This window comes from Salminus brasiliensis, chromosome 24, assembly GCF_030463535.1.
Source record: "Salminus brasiliensis chromosome 24, fSalBra1.hap2, whole genome shotgun sequence".
Lineage (NCBI taxonomy): Eukaryota > Metazoa > Chordata > Actinopteri > Characiformes > Bryconidae > Salminus > Salminus brasiliensis.
Window position 1 is genome coordinate 229935 of NC_132901.1, and position 14644 is coordinate 244578.

A 14644-nucleotide genomic window follows, 5' to 3' on the forward strand; every position below is an offset into this window, starting at 1 on the left:
TGTAGTGACCTTTTTTTAGTGCAACTTTTTTTTAGACAAAATGGTCAAATATTGAGCTAAAACCTCCCAGACAGGCATTTTCTTACTGATTTAAGCGTGGTGGACTGAAAATAAAGTGAATTTAAGAATGGTCCAAAAATGCACATGAAGGTAAGACTATAGCCTTACCTATTTTGGTGATTTTGGTGAAAAAATCCAAGGTGAATTTTATGCTTCATTTTAATGGGAAGTACTTCATCAATCAATACTGTATTGTTTTAGCTTACTTTCAGAAAAAATAAACATGTAAATATTAGGAAAAATGTATTTTTTGTAGTGACCTTTTTTTAGTGCAACTTTTTTTTAGACAAAATGGTCAAATATTGAGCTAAAACCTCCCAGACAGGCATTTTCTTACTGATTTAAGCGTGGTGGACTGAAAATAAAGTGAATTTAAGAATGGTCCAAAAATGCACATGAAGGTAAGACTATAGCCTTACCTATTTTGGTGATTTTGGTGAAAAAATCCAAGGTGAATTTTATGCTTCATTTTAATGGGAAGTACTTCATCAATCAATACTGTATTGTTTTAGCTTACTTTCAGAAAAAATAAACATGTACATTTGAGCAAAAATGTATTTTTTGTAGTGAACTTTTTGTAGTGCAACTTTTTGTAGTGCAACTTTTTTAGACAAAATGGTCAAATATTGAGCTAAAACCTCCCAGACAGGCATTTTCTTACTGATTTAAGCGTGGTGGACTGAAAATAAAGTGAATTTAAGAATGGTCCAAAAATGCACATGAAGGTAAGACTATAGCCTTACCTATTTTGGTGATTTTGGTGAAAAAATCCAAGGTGAATTTTATGCTTCATTTTAATGGGAAGTACTTCATCAATCAATACTGTATTGTTTTAGCTTACTTTCAGAAAAAATAAACATGTACATTTGAGCAAAAATGTATTTTTTGTAGTGACCTTTTTTTAATTCAACTTTTTTTTAGACAAAATGGTCAAATATTTAGCTAAAACCTCCCAGACAGGCATTTTCTTACTGATTTAAGCGTGGTGGACTGAAAATAAAGTGAATTTAAGAATGGTCCAAAAATGCACATGAAGGTAAGACTATAGCCTTACCTATTTTGGTGATTTTGGTGAAAAAATCCAAGGTGAATTTTATGCTTCATTTTAATGGGAAGTACTTCATCAATCAATACTGTATTGTTTTAGCTTACTTTCAGAAAAAATAAACATGTAAATATTAGGAAAAATGTATTTTTTGTAGTGACCTTTTTTTAGTGCAACTTTTTTTTAGACAAAATGGTCAAATATTGAGCTAAAACCTCCCAGACAGGCATTTTCTTACTGATTTAAGCGTGGTGGACTGAAAATAAAGTGAATTTAAGAATGGTCCAAAAATGCACATGAAGGTAAGACTATAGCCTTACCTATTTTGGTGATTTTGGTGAAAAAATCCAAGGTGAATTTTATGCTTCATTTTAATGGGAAGTACTTCATCAATCAATACTGTATTGTTTTAGCTTACTTTCAGAAAAAATAAACATGTACATTTGAGCAAAAATGTATTTTTTGTAGTGAACTTTTTGTAGTGCAACTTTTTGTAGTGCAACTTTTTTAGACAAAATGGTCAAATATTGAGCTAAAACCTCCCAGACAGGCATTTTCTTACTGATTTAAGCGTGGTGGACTGAAAATAAAGTGAATTTAAGAATGGTCCAAAAATGCACATGAAGGTAAGACTATAGCCTTACCTATTTTGGTGATTTTGGTGAAAAAATCCAAGGTGAATTTTATGCTTCATTTTAATGGGAAGTACTTCATCAATCAATACTGTATTGTTTTAGCTTACTTTCAGAAAAAATAAACATGTACATTTGAGCAAAAATGTATTTTTTGTAGTGACCTTTTTTTAATGCAACTTTTTTTTAGACAAAATGGTCAAATATTGAGCTAAAACCTCCCAGACAGGCATTTTCTTACTGATTTAAGCGTGGTGGACTGAAAATAAAGTGAATTTAAGAATGGTCCAAAAATGCACATGAAGGTAAGACTATAGCCTTACCTATTTTGGTGATTTTGGTGAAAAAATCCAAGGTGAATTTTATGCTTCATTTTAATGGGAAGTACTTCATCAATCAATACTGTATTGTTTTAACTTACTTTCAGAAAAAATAAACATGTAAATATTTGGAAAAATGTATTTTTTGTAGTGACCTTTATTTAGTGCAACTTTTTTTTAGACAAAATGGTCAAATATTGAGCTAAAACCTCCCAGACAGGCATTTTCTTACTGATTTAAGCGTGGTGGACTGAAAATAAAGTGAATTTAAGAATGGTCCAAAAATGCACATGAAGGTAAGACTATAGCCTTACCTATTTTGGTGAAACAATCCAAGGTGAATTTTATGCTTCATTTTAATGGGAAGTACTTCATCAATCAATACTGTATTGTTTTAACTTACTTTCAGAAAAAATAAACATGTACATTTGAGCTAAAATGTATTTTTTGTAGTGAACTTTTTGTAGTGCAACTTTTTTAGACAAAATGGTCAAATATTGAGCTAAAACCTCCCAGACAGGCATTTTCTTACTGATTTAAGCGTGGTGGACTGAAAATAAAGTGAATTTAAGAATGGTCCAAAAATGCACATGAAGGTAAGACTATAGCCTTACCTATTTTGGTGATTTTGGTGAAAAAATCAAGGTGAATTTTATGCTTCATTTTAATGGGAAATACTACATCAATTCTCATTCTCGAACCCTGAAGTTGAGGCTCCTTAAGTACACCCAGTCCCAGGTGAAACACATGAACCGAACACACATGAATGTAAACAAACATGAACCGAATCACTGAACCCAACACATGAACACAAATGAGGGGGAAGTCCTTATTTCAGCCTTTGGGCGGTGGCTTAGAATCGCCCTAGGAGAGGGCGCGATAACGAGGGGCTGACAGACAAAATGGTCAAATATTGAGCTAAAACCTCCCAGACAGGCATTTTCTTACTGATTTAAGCGTGGTGGACTGAAAATAAAGTGAATTTAAGAATGGTCCAAAAATGCACATGAAGGTAAGACTATAGCCTTACCTATTTTGGTGAAACAATCCAAGGTGAATTTTATGCTTCATTTTAATGGGAAGTACTTCATCAATCAATACTGTATTGTTTTAGCTTACTTTCAGAAAAAATAAACATGTACATTTGAGCAAAAATGTATTTTTTGTAGTGAACTTTTTGTAGTGCAACTTTTTGTAGTGCAACTTTTTTAGACAAAATGGTCAAATATTGAGCTAAAACCTCCCAGACAGGCATTTTCTTACTGATTTAAGCGTGGTGGACTGAAAATAAAGTGAATTTAAGAATGGTCCAAAAATGCACATGAAGGTAAGACTATAGCCTTACCTATTTTGGTGATTTTGGTGAAAAAATCCAAGGTGAATTTTAAGCTTCATTTTAATATGATATACTACATCAATCAATACTGTATTGTTTTAGCTTACTTTCAGAAACAATAATCATGTAAAAATTAGGAAAAATGTATTTTTTGTAGTGACCTTTTTGTGCTGTCAATTTATTTAGACAAAATGGTCAAATATTGAGCTAAAACCTCCCAGACAGGCATTTTCTTACTGATTTAAGCGTGGTGGACTGAAAATAAAGTGAATTTAAGAATGGTCCAAAAATGCACATGAAGGTAAGACTATAGCCTTACCTATTTTGGTGATTTTGGTGAAAAAATCCAAGGTGAATTTTATGCTTCATTTTAATGGGAAGTACTTCATCAATCAATACTGTATTGTTTTAGCTTACTTTCAGAAAAAATAAACATGTACATTTGAGCAAAAATGTATTTTTTGTAGTGAACTTTTTGTAGTGCAACTTTTTGTAGTGCAACTTTTTTAGACAAAATGGTCAAATATTGAGCTAAAACCTCCCAGACAGGCATTTTCTTACTGATTTAAGCGTGGTGGACTGAAAATAAAGTGAATTTAAGAATGGTCCAAAAATGCACATGAAGGTAAGACTATAGCCTTACCTATTTTGGTGATTTTGGTGAAAAAATCAAGGTGAATTTTATGCTTCATTTTAATGGGAAATACTACATCAATTCTCATTCTCGAACCCTGAAGTTGAGGCTCCTTAAGTACACCCAGTCCCAGGTGAAACACATGAACCGAACACACATGAATGTAAACAAACATGAACCGAATCACTGAACCCAACACATGAACACAAATGAGGGGGAAGTCCTTATTTCAGCCTTTGGGCGGTGGCTTAGAATCGCCCTAGGAGAGGGCGCGATAACGAGGGGCTGACAGACAAAATGGTCAAATATTGAGCTAAAACCTCCCAGACAGGCATTTTCTTACTGATTTAAGCGTGGTGGACTGAAAATAAAGTGAATTTAAGAATGGTCCAAAAATGCACATGAAGGTAAGACTATAGCCTTACCTATTTTGGTGATTTTGATGAAAAAATCCAAGGTGAATTTTATGCTTCATTTTAATGGGAAGTACTTCATCAATCAATACTGTATTGTTTTAGCTTACTTTCAGAAACAATAATCATGTAAAAATTAGGAAAAATGTATTTTTTGTAGTGACCTTTTTGTGCTGTCAATTTATTTAGACAAAATGGTCAAATATTGAGCTAAAACCTCCCAGACAGGCATTTTCTTACTGATTTAAGCGTGGTGGACTGAAAATAAAGTGAATTTAAGAATGGTCCAAAAATGCACATGAAGGTAAGACTATAGCCTTACCTATTTTGGTGATTTTAGTGAAAAAATCCAAGGTGAATTTTATGCTTCATTTTAATGGGAAGTACTTCATCAATCAATACTGTATTGTTTTAGCTTACTTTCAGAAAAAATAAACATGTACATTTGAGCAAAAATGTATTTTTTGTAGTGACCTTTTTGTGCTGTCAATTTATTTAGACAAAATGGTCAAATATTGAGCTAAAACAGATGACAAATGAAAATAACGAGCCAGGTTTAATTAAAGTTGGTGAACACGTACATCATTTCTTTATATGCAAGTTTTATTGATTTGTCGTTTTACGTATAGTTCAACTTTAACAACCGGTCAGCAGGAATGAAAGTCCATGGTGCGCGCACACACCCACAGCTTCAGGTGAAATGATTATCATACCAGTTCAAACCCCACCCCTTTCTTCAGTGTATACACACCTAACAGCATCCTGACACATTACATCATTAAATACATTCATCGTATTAAAACACCACCGGTCATCCCCTCAGTGCTGCCCACCAAGAGGAGTGAAATGTAAACTTGCGGATTACATTCAAGCAGAAGTTCAAGTTTTAAACGGATTTCTTCATTCCACGTTCTTTACTTTAGATTCTAGAAAATTTGGCAGTTGAGCAAGACAATCACCTTCTTCTCCACTTCCCAACTCCCATTTCCCTTTATCCAACATCCATCCATTCATCCAACGTGAGCTAGAACTCCAGAAAAAGGCTCAGAAAAAAAGAAGCAAAAAAAGTCCCAGGTGTTCACTTTGGACCTCCACTCAGTCCCAAAACCTTCAGCATCTACAAGAACACCTTCTCACTTCAGGGTTCCCTCTCTCCAGCTTCACAGGCTCCACAGGTTCCACAGATCCCATCCAAAACAAGCCCTCCAACTGACTCCAGCTTCTCGGTTCCACGTCACCAGGAGGTGAAGAAGGGTCTTTTGCAGTGGAAGGTTTGGGTGAAGGCATTGCCAAGCTGAACCACCCGTCCCTGGCCGCCTCCCCGGCTGCGCTCCACCACCACCCGCGGCATCTGGACCAGCTGGATCGGGCTCTTCCCGTCCTTCAGAGCCTGGGTCAGGTTCAGGATCTGCGGGTGGTGAAGTTCAGAGAAGGTTTACAAAACCAAAACTGCTGAGCATCGACACATAACCATTTAAAATGAGTGAGCATTAGCGTCGCTAATATTAACACAGCTAATAGGTTAGCTTCTGGAATAATAATAATAATAATAAAACGATAACATTTATTAATTATTTTTTCCTGAGAGCTTCATACTGGATATTAATGCTGTTAGAGCTTCATACTGGATATTAATGCCATTAGAGCTTCATACTGGATATTAATGCTGTTAGAGCTTCATACTGGATATTAATGCTGTTAGAGCTTCATACTGGATATTAATGATATTAGAACTTCATACTGGATATTAATGTTTTTAGAGCTTCATACTGGATATTAATGCTGTTAGAGCTTCATACTGGATATTAATGTAATTAGAGCTTCATACTGGATATGAATGTCATTAGAGCTTCATACTGGATATGAATGTTGTTAGAGCTTCATACTGGATATGAATGTTGTTAGAGCTTCATACTGGATATGAATGTTGTTAGAGCTTCATACTGGATATTAATGTAATTAGAGCTTCATACTGGATATTAATGCTGTTAGAGCTTCATACTGGATATTAATGCTATTAGAGCTTCATACTGGATATTAATGCTGTTAGAGCTTCATACTGGATATTAATGTAATTAGAGCTTCATACTGGATATTAATGCTGTTAGAGCTTCATACTGGATATTAATGCTGTTAGAGCTTCATACTGGATATTAATGTTATTAGAGCTTCATACTGGATATTAATGCTGTTAGAGCTTCATACTGGATATTAATGTAATTAGAGCTTCATACTGGATATTAATATTATTAGAACTTCATACTGGATATGGTCCGTCAGTTCCACACTCACCTGTCCTCTCATAACAGACATCTGCTTCTCAAACATGGTTTTGTCGAAACCCTTATCCGTCTAAAACAAAGATGATTAAAGCAGTGAAAATCAGAACAGAAATCATTTGCATATCTCAGTGAGTGCGTTACTGGGTTGGGTGCTTTACGGGGTGGTCTATTTTTAGATCTGTCTCCACCCTGCGAGCGACTGCAATCAGGCGCACCTTAAAGAGCTCATAGAGGTCCTCACAGAGGTCCTGTACGAAGTTCATGTCAGAGATTCGGGAAAGAACCAGGTCTCGGGTCTCCTGGGAGAACGGCTCTTTGGCCTGCGGAAGCCACGCCCAGTGGAATGGGTCTGAGAGAGAGAGAGAGAGAGAGAGGCAGAGAGAGAGAGAGAGAGAGAGAGAGAGAGAGAGAGAGAGAGAGAGAGAGACAGAGAGAGACAGAGACAGAGAGAGAGAGACAGAGAGAGAGACAGTTTACTACTTATTTATAAGTAGAGTTTGTTGTACATCTGTGATGACCGATTGGTCTGACTGTGTGTGTGTGTGTGTGTGTGTGTGTGAGAGAGACTCACATGCTCTCCATTCGTCCGGGTGTTTAAAGGGGAAGGCCAGGCCGTTATCGATCGCTGCAATCTGAATCGCACAGTCTTTGGGTTCACTCCATTCACTCTCCTAAAGACACACACACACACACACACACACACACACACACACACACACACACACACACACACACAGTACTGTGTGTATGACTGCACAGTCAGAAGATCTTTCTGTGAGGAGCACAGAAAGAGCTTCAGACGTCTGCTTCACTTCACCTCCACTGTAAAACTCCAGCTCTGACTGGGGGAGGTTATCTAGAACCCAGCGTTTCCACCAACCCCCCCTCCCCCACTCTGCCGGACTCCAGAGAGGAATACCAGTCAGAGGAAAACTCCCAGTACCTCCTGTACCTTCTCAGACTGTTCTCCATCTCCTGCCTTCTCATATTTGATCAGCCAGTTATCGTTCCCTCTGTCTGCACAGAAAAACAATAGATACATTATATATATATACATATACACACACACACACACACACACACACACATACACACACACATACATACCTGTATTTCTGATGACATAGTCCAGAACAACAAGCCTTTCAAACTGCGACTGGAGCTGCTTCCTCATGTTCTCTGGAAGAGGCTCTGCCTCAAACTTCCTCAGCCAATAATCTGCCTCATGATAGCCTTCCACAAACAGCTGGAAAGACCCAACCTACACAGAGAGAGAGAGAGAGAGAGAGAGAGAGAGAGAGAAATAGAGAGAGCTCTATAATGCTCTATAATGATCATATGAGCCACACACTCATTCTGACAGACTGTAATACACTACAGGAAGCGTAGGGGGCGCTCTATAATGCTCTATAATGCTCATATGATCCACACGCTCATTCTGACAGACTGTAATACACTACAGGAAGCGTAGGGGGCGCTCTATAATGCTCTATAATGATCATATGATCCACACGCTCATTCTGACAGACTGTAATACACTACAGGAAGCGTAGGGGGCGCTCTATAATGCTCTATAATGATCATATGATCCACACACTCATTCTGACAGACTGTAATACACTACAGGAAGCGTAGGGGGCGCTCTATAATGCTCTATAATGATCATATGATCCACACGCTCATTCTGACAGACTGTAATACTCTACAGGAAGTGTAGGGGGCGCTCTATAATGCTCTATAATGATCATATGACCCACACGCTCACTCTGACAGACTGTAAGACACTACAGGAAGCGTAGGGGGCGCTCTATAATGCTCTATAATGATCATATGAGCCACACACTCATTCTGACAGACTGTAATACACTACAGGAAGCGTAGGGGGCGCTCTATAATGCTCTATAATGATCATATGATCCACACGCTCATTCTGACAGACTGTAATACACTACAGGAAGCGTAGGGGGCGCTCTATAATGCTCTATAATGATCATATGATCCACACGCTCATTCTGACAGACTGTAATACACTACAGGAAGCGTAGGGGGCGCTCTATAATGCTCTATAATGATCATATGATCCACACGCTCATTCTGACAGACTGTAATACACTACAGGAAGCGTAGGGGGCGCTCTATAATGCTCTATAATGATCATATGATCCACACGCTCATTCTGACAGACTGTAATACTCTACAGGAAGTGTAGGGGGCGCTCTATAATGCTCTATAATGATCATATGACCCACACGCTCACTCTGACAGACTGTAAGACACTACAGGAAGCGTAGGGGGCGCTCTATAATGCTCTATAATGATCATATGAGCCACACACTCATTCTGACAGACTGTAATACACTACAGGAAGCGTAGGGGGCGCTCTATAATGCTCTATAATGCTCATATGATCCACACGCTCATTCTGACAGACTGTAATACACTACAGGAAGCGTAGGGGGCGCTCTATAATGCTCTATAATGATCATATGATCCACACGCTCATTCTGACAGACTGTAATACACTACAGGAAGTGTAGGGGGTGCTCTATAATGCTCTATAATGATCATATGACCCACACGCTCATTCTGACAGACTGTAATACACTACAGGAAGCGTAGGGGGCGCTCTATAATGCTCTATATAATGTTCATATGATCCACACGCTCATTCTGACAGACTGTAATACACTACAGGAAGCGTAGGGGGCGCTCTATAATGCTCTATAATGATCATATGACCCACACGCTCATTCTGACAGACTGTAATACACTACAGGAAGCGTAGGGGGCGCTCTATAATGCTCTATAATGATCATATGACCCACACGCTCATTCTGACAGACTGTAATACACTACAGGAAGCGTAGGGGGCGCTCTATAATGCTCTATATAATGTTCATATGATCCACACGCTCATTCTGACAGACTGTAATACACTACAGGAAGTGTAGGGGGCGCTCTATAATGATCATATGACCCACACGCTCATTCTGACAGACTGTAATACACTACAGGAAGCGTAGGGGGCGCTCTATAATGCTCTATATAATGTTCATATGATCCACACGCTTATTCTGATAGACTGTAATACACTACAGGAAGCGTAGGGGGCGCTCTATAATGCTCTATAATGACCACACGCTCATTCTGACAGACTGTAATACACTACAGGAAGCGTAGGGGGCGCTCTATAATGCTCTATAATGTTCATATGATCCACACGCTCATTCTGACAGACTGTAATACACTACAGGAAGCGTAGGGGGCGCTCTATAATGCTCTATAATGATCATATGATCCACACGCTCATTCTGACAGACTGTAATACACTACAGGAAGCGTAGGGGGCGCTCTATAATGCTCTATAATGTTCATATGATCCACACGCTCATTCTGACAGACTGTAATACACTACAGGAAGAGTAGGGGGCGCTCTATAATGCTCTATAATGATCATATGATCCACACGCTCATTCTGACAGACTGTAATACACTACAGGAAGAGTAGGGGGCGCTCTATAATGCTCTATAATGTTCATATGATCCACACGCTCATTCTGACAGACTGTAATACACTACAGGAATGAGACAATACGAACATGCTCTACAGGATCTTTAAATAATTATGCTCTTCATGCAGCAGGCTGTTAAAAGCCCGGTTCTCTGCTCGGATCTGTCAGCTGGGATCTGTGTTATGATGAGCTGCAGCGAGTTCAGACAGAACCTAATGTTTACAGCAGAAGAGCTGCCCCAGCTTCTGCAGTCTGGTCTGTCTGAACACGGCAGTAAACAGACGGGCTCCGAGAGTTTACTGCATACTGAAAACAGAGCTCCCTGTGACGTGGTCTCACCTTGGGGGGTAGGCCGACCCGGTGGAATCGACGGCCCACTTTAGGAACCTTCTCCAGGGCGTATTTCTTTCCTCGAGACTTGGCCCGGTCGATCGCATTATAGTGGAATGTCTCGCTGGCCAGAGACACAACCTGCCCAAGACAACCAACAGGACCGACACCATTACTGCTCCGTAAAGAGACCCCAACACACAGAGAGAGGCGGTCTTACTGATACAGACACCAAGCAGCAGAGACGGCCATCGGGTAAAGAGGAGTTCAGATGGATGGATGGTATGGGTAAGTATGGGGATGGATGGGGATTTGGTGGATGGGTAAGTATGGGGATGGATGGGGATTTGGTGGATGGGCAAGTATGGGGATTTGGTGGATGGGTAAGTATGGGGATGGATGGGGATTTGGTGGATGGGTAAGTATGGGGATGGATGGGGATTTGGTGGATGGGCAAGTATGGGGATGGATGGGGATTTGGTGGATGGGTAAGTATGGGGATGGATGGGGATTTGGTGGATGGGTAAGTATGGGGATGGATGGGGATTTGGTGGATGGGTAAGTATGGGGATGGATGGGGATTTGGTGGATGGGTAAGTATGGGGATGGATGGGGATTTGGTGGATGGGTAAGTATGGGGATGGATGGGGATTTGGTGGATGGGTAAGTATGGGGATGGATGGGGATTTGGTGGATGGGTAAGTATGGGGATGGATGGGGATTTGGTGGATGGGTAAGTATGGGGATGGATGGTATGGGCAAGTATGGATAAGGATTATTTAAGGTTTGAATGAGGACTGATGGGTATGGTACAGATGGGGATGGATGGATAGGTGGATGGGGATGGGTGGATGGGTAAGTATGGGGATGGATGGGTGATGATGGGGATGGATGGATTAGTAGGATAAGGATTATTTAAGGTTTGAATGAGGATCGATGGGGATGGATATAGAAGAGTATGTAAGGTTAAAGGAATGGATTAATGGATTTAGAAGGTATGGGTACGGATGGTAATGGACAGGGATTGGAAGGTATGGGTGTTGTGATGGATGGATAGTGACTTCTCAAACCAATGAGAAAACTATCCTGAAGCTCACCTTGGTTTTGGGAACGATCTCCAGACAGAGTTTTTGGTCGACGAGCGAGGCGGCGGCCTCCGAGAGGTAGCCCTGATTGGGCACGAGGCAGCCCCGCCCGAAGCAGCAGGGGCAGCACACCTTGTGGAAGTATTTGGTCCATTTTGGGTTCAGGTGGCCGTAAGGCTCCTCCGATTTTGGTTTGAACACACCGATGATTTTCTGGATGAAGACAGATGGAGGGGTCAGCAGGAGGCGGGGTCAGAGAAACAGCAGATGTAGAGCAGTGGCAGTTAAGCGCTCACCCCTTTCGGGTCTTTGACGAAGTAGCTCCCGCTGGAACCCTGAGAGATCCTCTCCGGACACACGCCGCTCTCGATGGCCTGCTCCGCCCGCTGCACTATATCTCCGAACACGGGGTCCTCCGGGAAATGGTTAAAGTCGCCACTGCTGTTACCTACACACACACACACACACACACACACACACACACACACACACACACACACACACACTCCTTTACACAGCCGTAAACACTGAGACAGAGAGCGGACCTCCAGGAGTACAGTTACACACCAGGAAGTGACCCACATAGCTTATCAGCTATCAGCTAGCACAACAACACACTCTCACTTTCAGAGGGTGTGTGTGTGTGTGTGTGTGTGAGGGCATTAATAAAGAACACAGAGCCTCTGAGAGACATTAAACTTTAAGCAGGAACCATTTATACACACACACACACACACACACACACACACACACACACACACACACTCTTTCTATGAAGTTCACTTCCTTAGTTTTACACTGGAGCACTATGAGGCTAATGTGGTTAACAAGTAATGGGAGCATATACACCACCAATTAGCTTAGCACTGGAGCTATGACGCCCTTACATGGGGCAATGGGGGCATATACCCCACCAATTAGCTAAGCACTGGAGCTACAACGCTAATGTGGCTAACAACTCATACACGGTTAGCCTTAGACCTCATCTATTAGCATTACGCTATCCCCTCTGGTCAGCGTGGGGACGTACTGCAGTGTATGTTAATGAAGGTACCAATCACGGCTCTCCATAAACACCTGGCTTCAGCCTATCAGAGTAAAGTGAGAGGGTAAGGGGCGGAGCTTACACTGTGGACCCTCAACACCTCACTCCTCACAAGCACTGAGCTTTTCTTTCTCTTCAGCCTGAAGACTTTACAAAGCGATCGGTTGAGATGTTTGAGATGAGGGAGGACTGAGAAAGTTCTACTGGAGAACGTTTAACTATCGGAGCAAGAACATGTGCAGAACAGCAGCAGAACCAGCTGCGTGGAACCAAGAACCAAGAACCCAGAACATCCTGCTCTGATGAACTGCAAGCAAGAGCATCTCAGCCGCCTGGTGTGGCCTGAACCGCAGAGCTCCCGATGTCGAGGGAGCTCGGAAACGGTTGCCACGGATACCGATGCAGATCCTTTCTCCCCCTCGGTCTCTGCTGAACCTCCGAGAAGCAGCAGCTCCACCTCAGCCTGAACAATAACGGTGCAAATACACAAACTATACGGACAAAAGTATTTGGACACCTGCTCATTGTTGTTTCTCCTGCTTCTGCTGGAGTAACTGTCTCTACTGGAGCAGCAGAGCATTGCTGTGAGGATTTGACTGCATTCAACAACGAGAGCTAGAAGTTAGTGAGGTCAGGATGTTGGGTCATCCCAAAAGTACTGGATGGAGCTCCTCCACCACCATCATCATCATCATCATCATTCCAGAGAACACAGTAGCTCTTCCACTGCTCCACAGCTCCTCAATGCCCACTCCCTCTATAGCCCACTCACTGACCCACTGATTCACGGACAGGCCGGTTCCGGGTGGTTACACGGATCTGCTCTAGTTCTAGCTCTCTCCGGTCAGAAGCAGGTCTGAAGGTCCAGATGTTCTGAAGATGTTCTGATCTTACCTGGGGAGATCTCTGATGAACCTGCTGCTGACAGGAGGGGGAGGGGCGAAGCACTGTTACTGATAAATTGATCTATCTAGCCACGCCCACTCTCGTGAGGTGCTCATTAATAATAAGGATTAGGAAGCAGGTGAGATTCGCCCCGCCCCCCCCCCGTGTCTGGTGTTCCTCACCTGGTGAGGCTAAAGTCTCTCTGTCCGATGACGAGCTCCGACCCCCCCGCCTGGCTCTCCGGTCTCTGCGGGGCGAAGGCGCGTCCGGCTCGGGCAGCAGGAGCAGGTCCTCCTCGCCGCAGAGCTCCGGCTCATCCCCGCAGGGCTCGGGCTCCAGCAGCGCGGTGTCCTGCTCCTCGGCGGGCGGCACTCGTGCAGCGACCCCCGGCCTGAGCGCCAGACCCGCCTCGGCCATCGCGCTGGAGCTCCTCTCCTCTCCGAATCTCACACACACACACACACACACACACACACACACGCGCGCGCCCGGGCGGCTCCTGTTCCAGCACGTGCTCCGCTCACCGCAGCATCTCTTCAGAGAGCTCGTGCCGACCTGCCGCTGCTTGTTTGTTTGCTTGTTTGTTTGTTTGTTTCTGGGTCTTTAATCGCGCGCCTCGGTCGCTGGAACCGTCCACATCAGCCTTCACGAGCTGCTTCCGCTCTGTTTATGCGCACGCGCAGGACCCCTGACGTCAGCGCGTAAAAGCGACAGGTCGCGCGCAGGATAGAGGTGTTATTTTTAGTGATTTTAATTGTTAATCCGTTCATTAAAAAAAATATTATTCACAAAAATGCATTTCTACATTTCCTTAAACATCTGCTGTGAAACCTGCACGTTATTTTCTTTAAAGATGACCGTGATGATGGTCATTATCATTATGACAGTGGTGGTCATTCTGATGGTGATGATAGTGGTGATAGTAATGGCAGTGATGATTATGGCTGTAATGGTAATAATTATGGCTGTAATGTTGTTGGTGGTGATGATTATGGTCTGGATGGTGATAATTATGGCTGTGATAGTGATGATCATTATTGCAGCGATGGTGGTGATAATTATGGT

The 14644-nt window shown here is 42.0% G+C and overlaps 1 protein-coding gene across 2 annotated transcripts; it reads right to left on the reverse strand.

Annotated features, from left to right (window-relative positions):
- Window positions 1–5025: 5025 nt before the first annotated feature.
- pi4k2b (phosphatidylinositol 4-kinase type 2 beta) lies at window positions 5026–14258 on the reverse strand. 2 transcript variants are annotated; one of them, XM_072669567.1, is made up of 10 exons: window positions 13762–14258; window positions 11946–12097; window positions 11662–11862; window positions 10574–10705; window positions 7830–7983; window positions 7675–7739; window positions 7294–7393; window positions 6938–7071; window positions 6733–6792; window positions 5026–5848 (listed from the first exon to the last, which is right to left on the reverse strand). In XM_072669567.1, the coding sequence occupies exons 1-10, from the start codon at window positions 13994–13996 to the stop codon at window positions 5675–5677; spliced, it is 1407 nt and encodes a 468-aa protein (XP_072525668.1). In that variant the 5' UTR covers window positions 13997–14258; the 3' UTR covers window positions 5026–5674. The 2 variants fall into 2 exon arrangements, with proteins under 2 accessions (XP_072525668.1, XP_072525667.1); XM_072669566.1 differs by having other exon boundaries at window positions 7666–7739.
- Window positions 14259–14644: the final 386 nt, after the last annotated feature.

Bases quoted from the DNA above. Each gene is read 5' to 3' on its own strand.
- pi4k2b (XM_072669566.1), bottom strand. From the start codon at position 13,996: ATGGCCGAGGCGGGTCTGGCGCTCAGGCCGGGGGTCGCTGCACGAGTG. The intron at 7,740-7,829 runs GTATGTATGTGT...TTTTCTGTGCAG, and splicing joins CTATGTCATCAGAAATACAG to ACAGAGGGAACGATAACTGG. The intron at 6,793-6,937 runs GTGCGCCTGATT...TCTTTGTTTTAG, and splicing joins ACCTCTATGAGCTCTTTAAG to ACGGATAAGGGTTTCGACAA.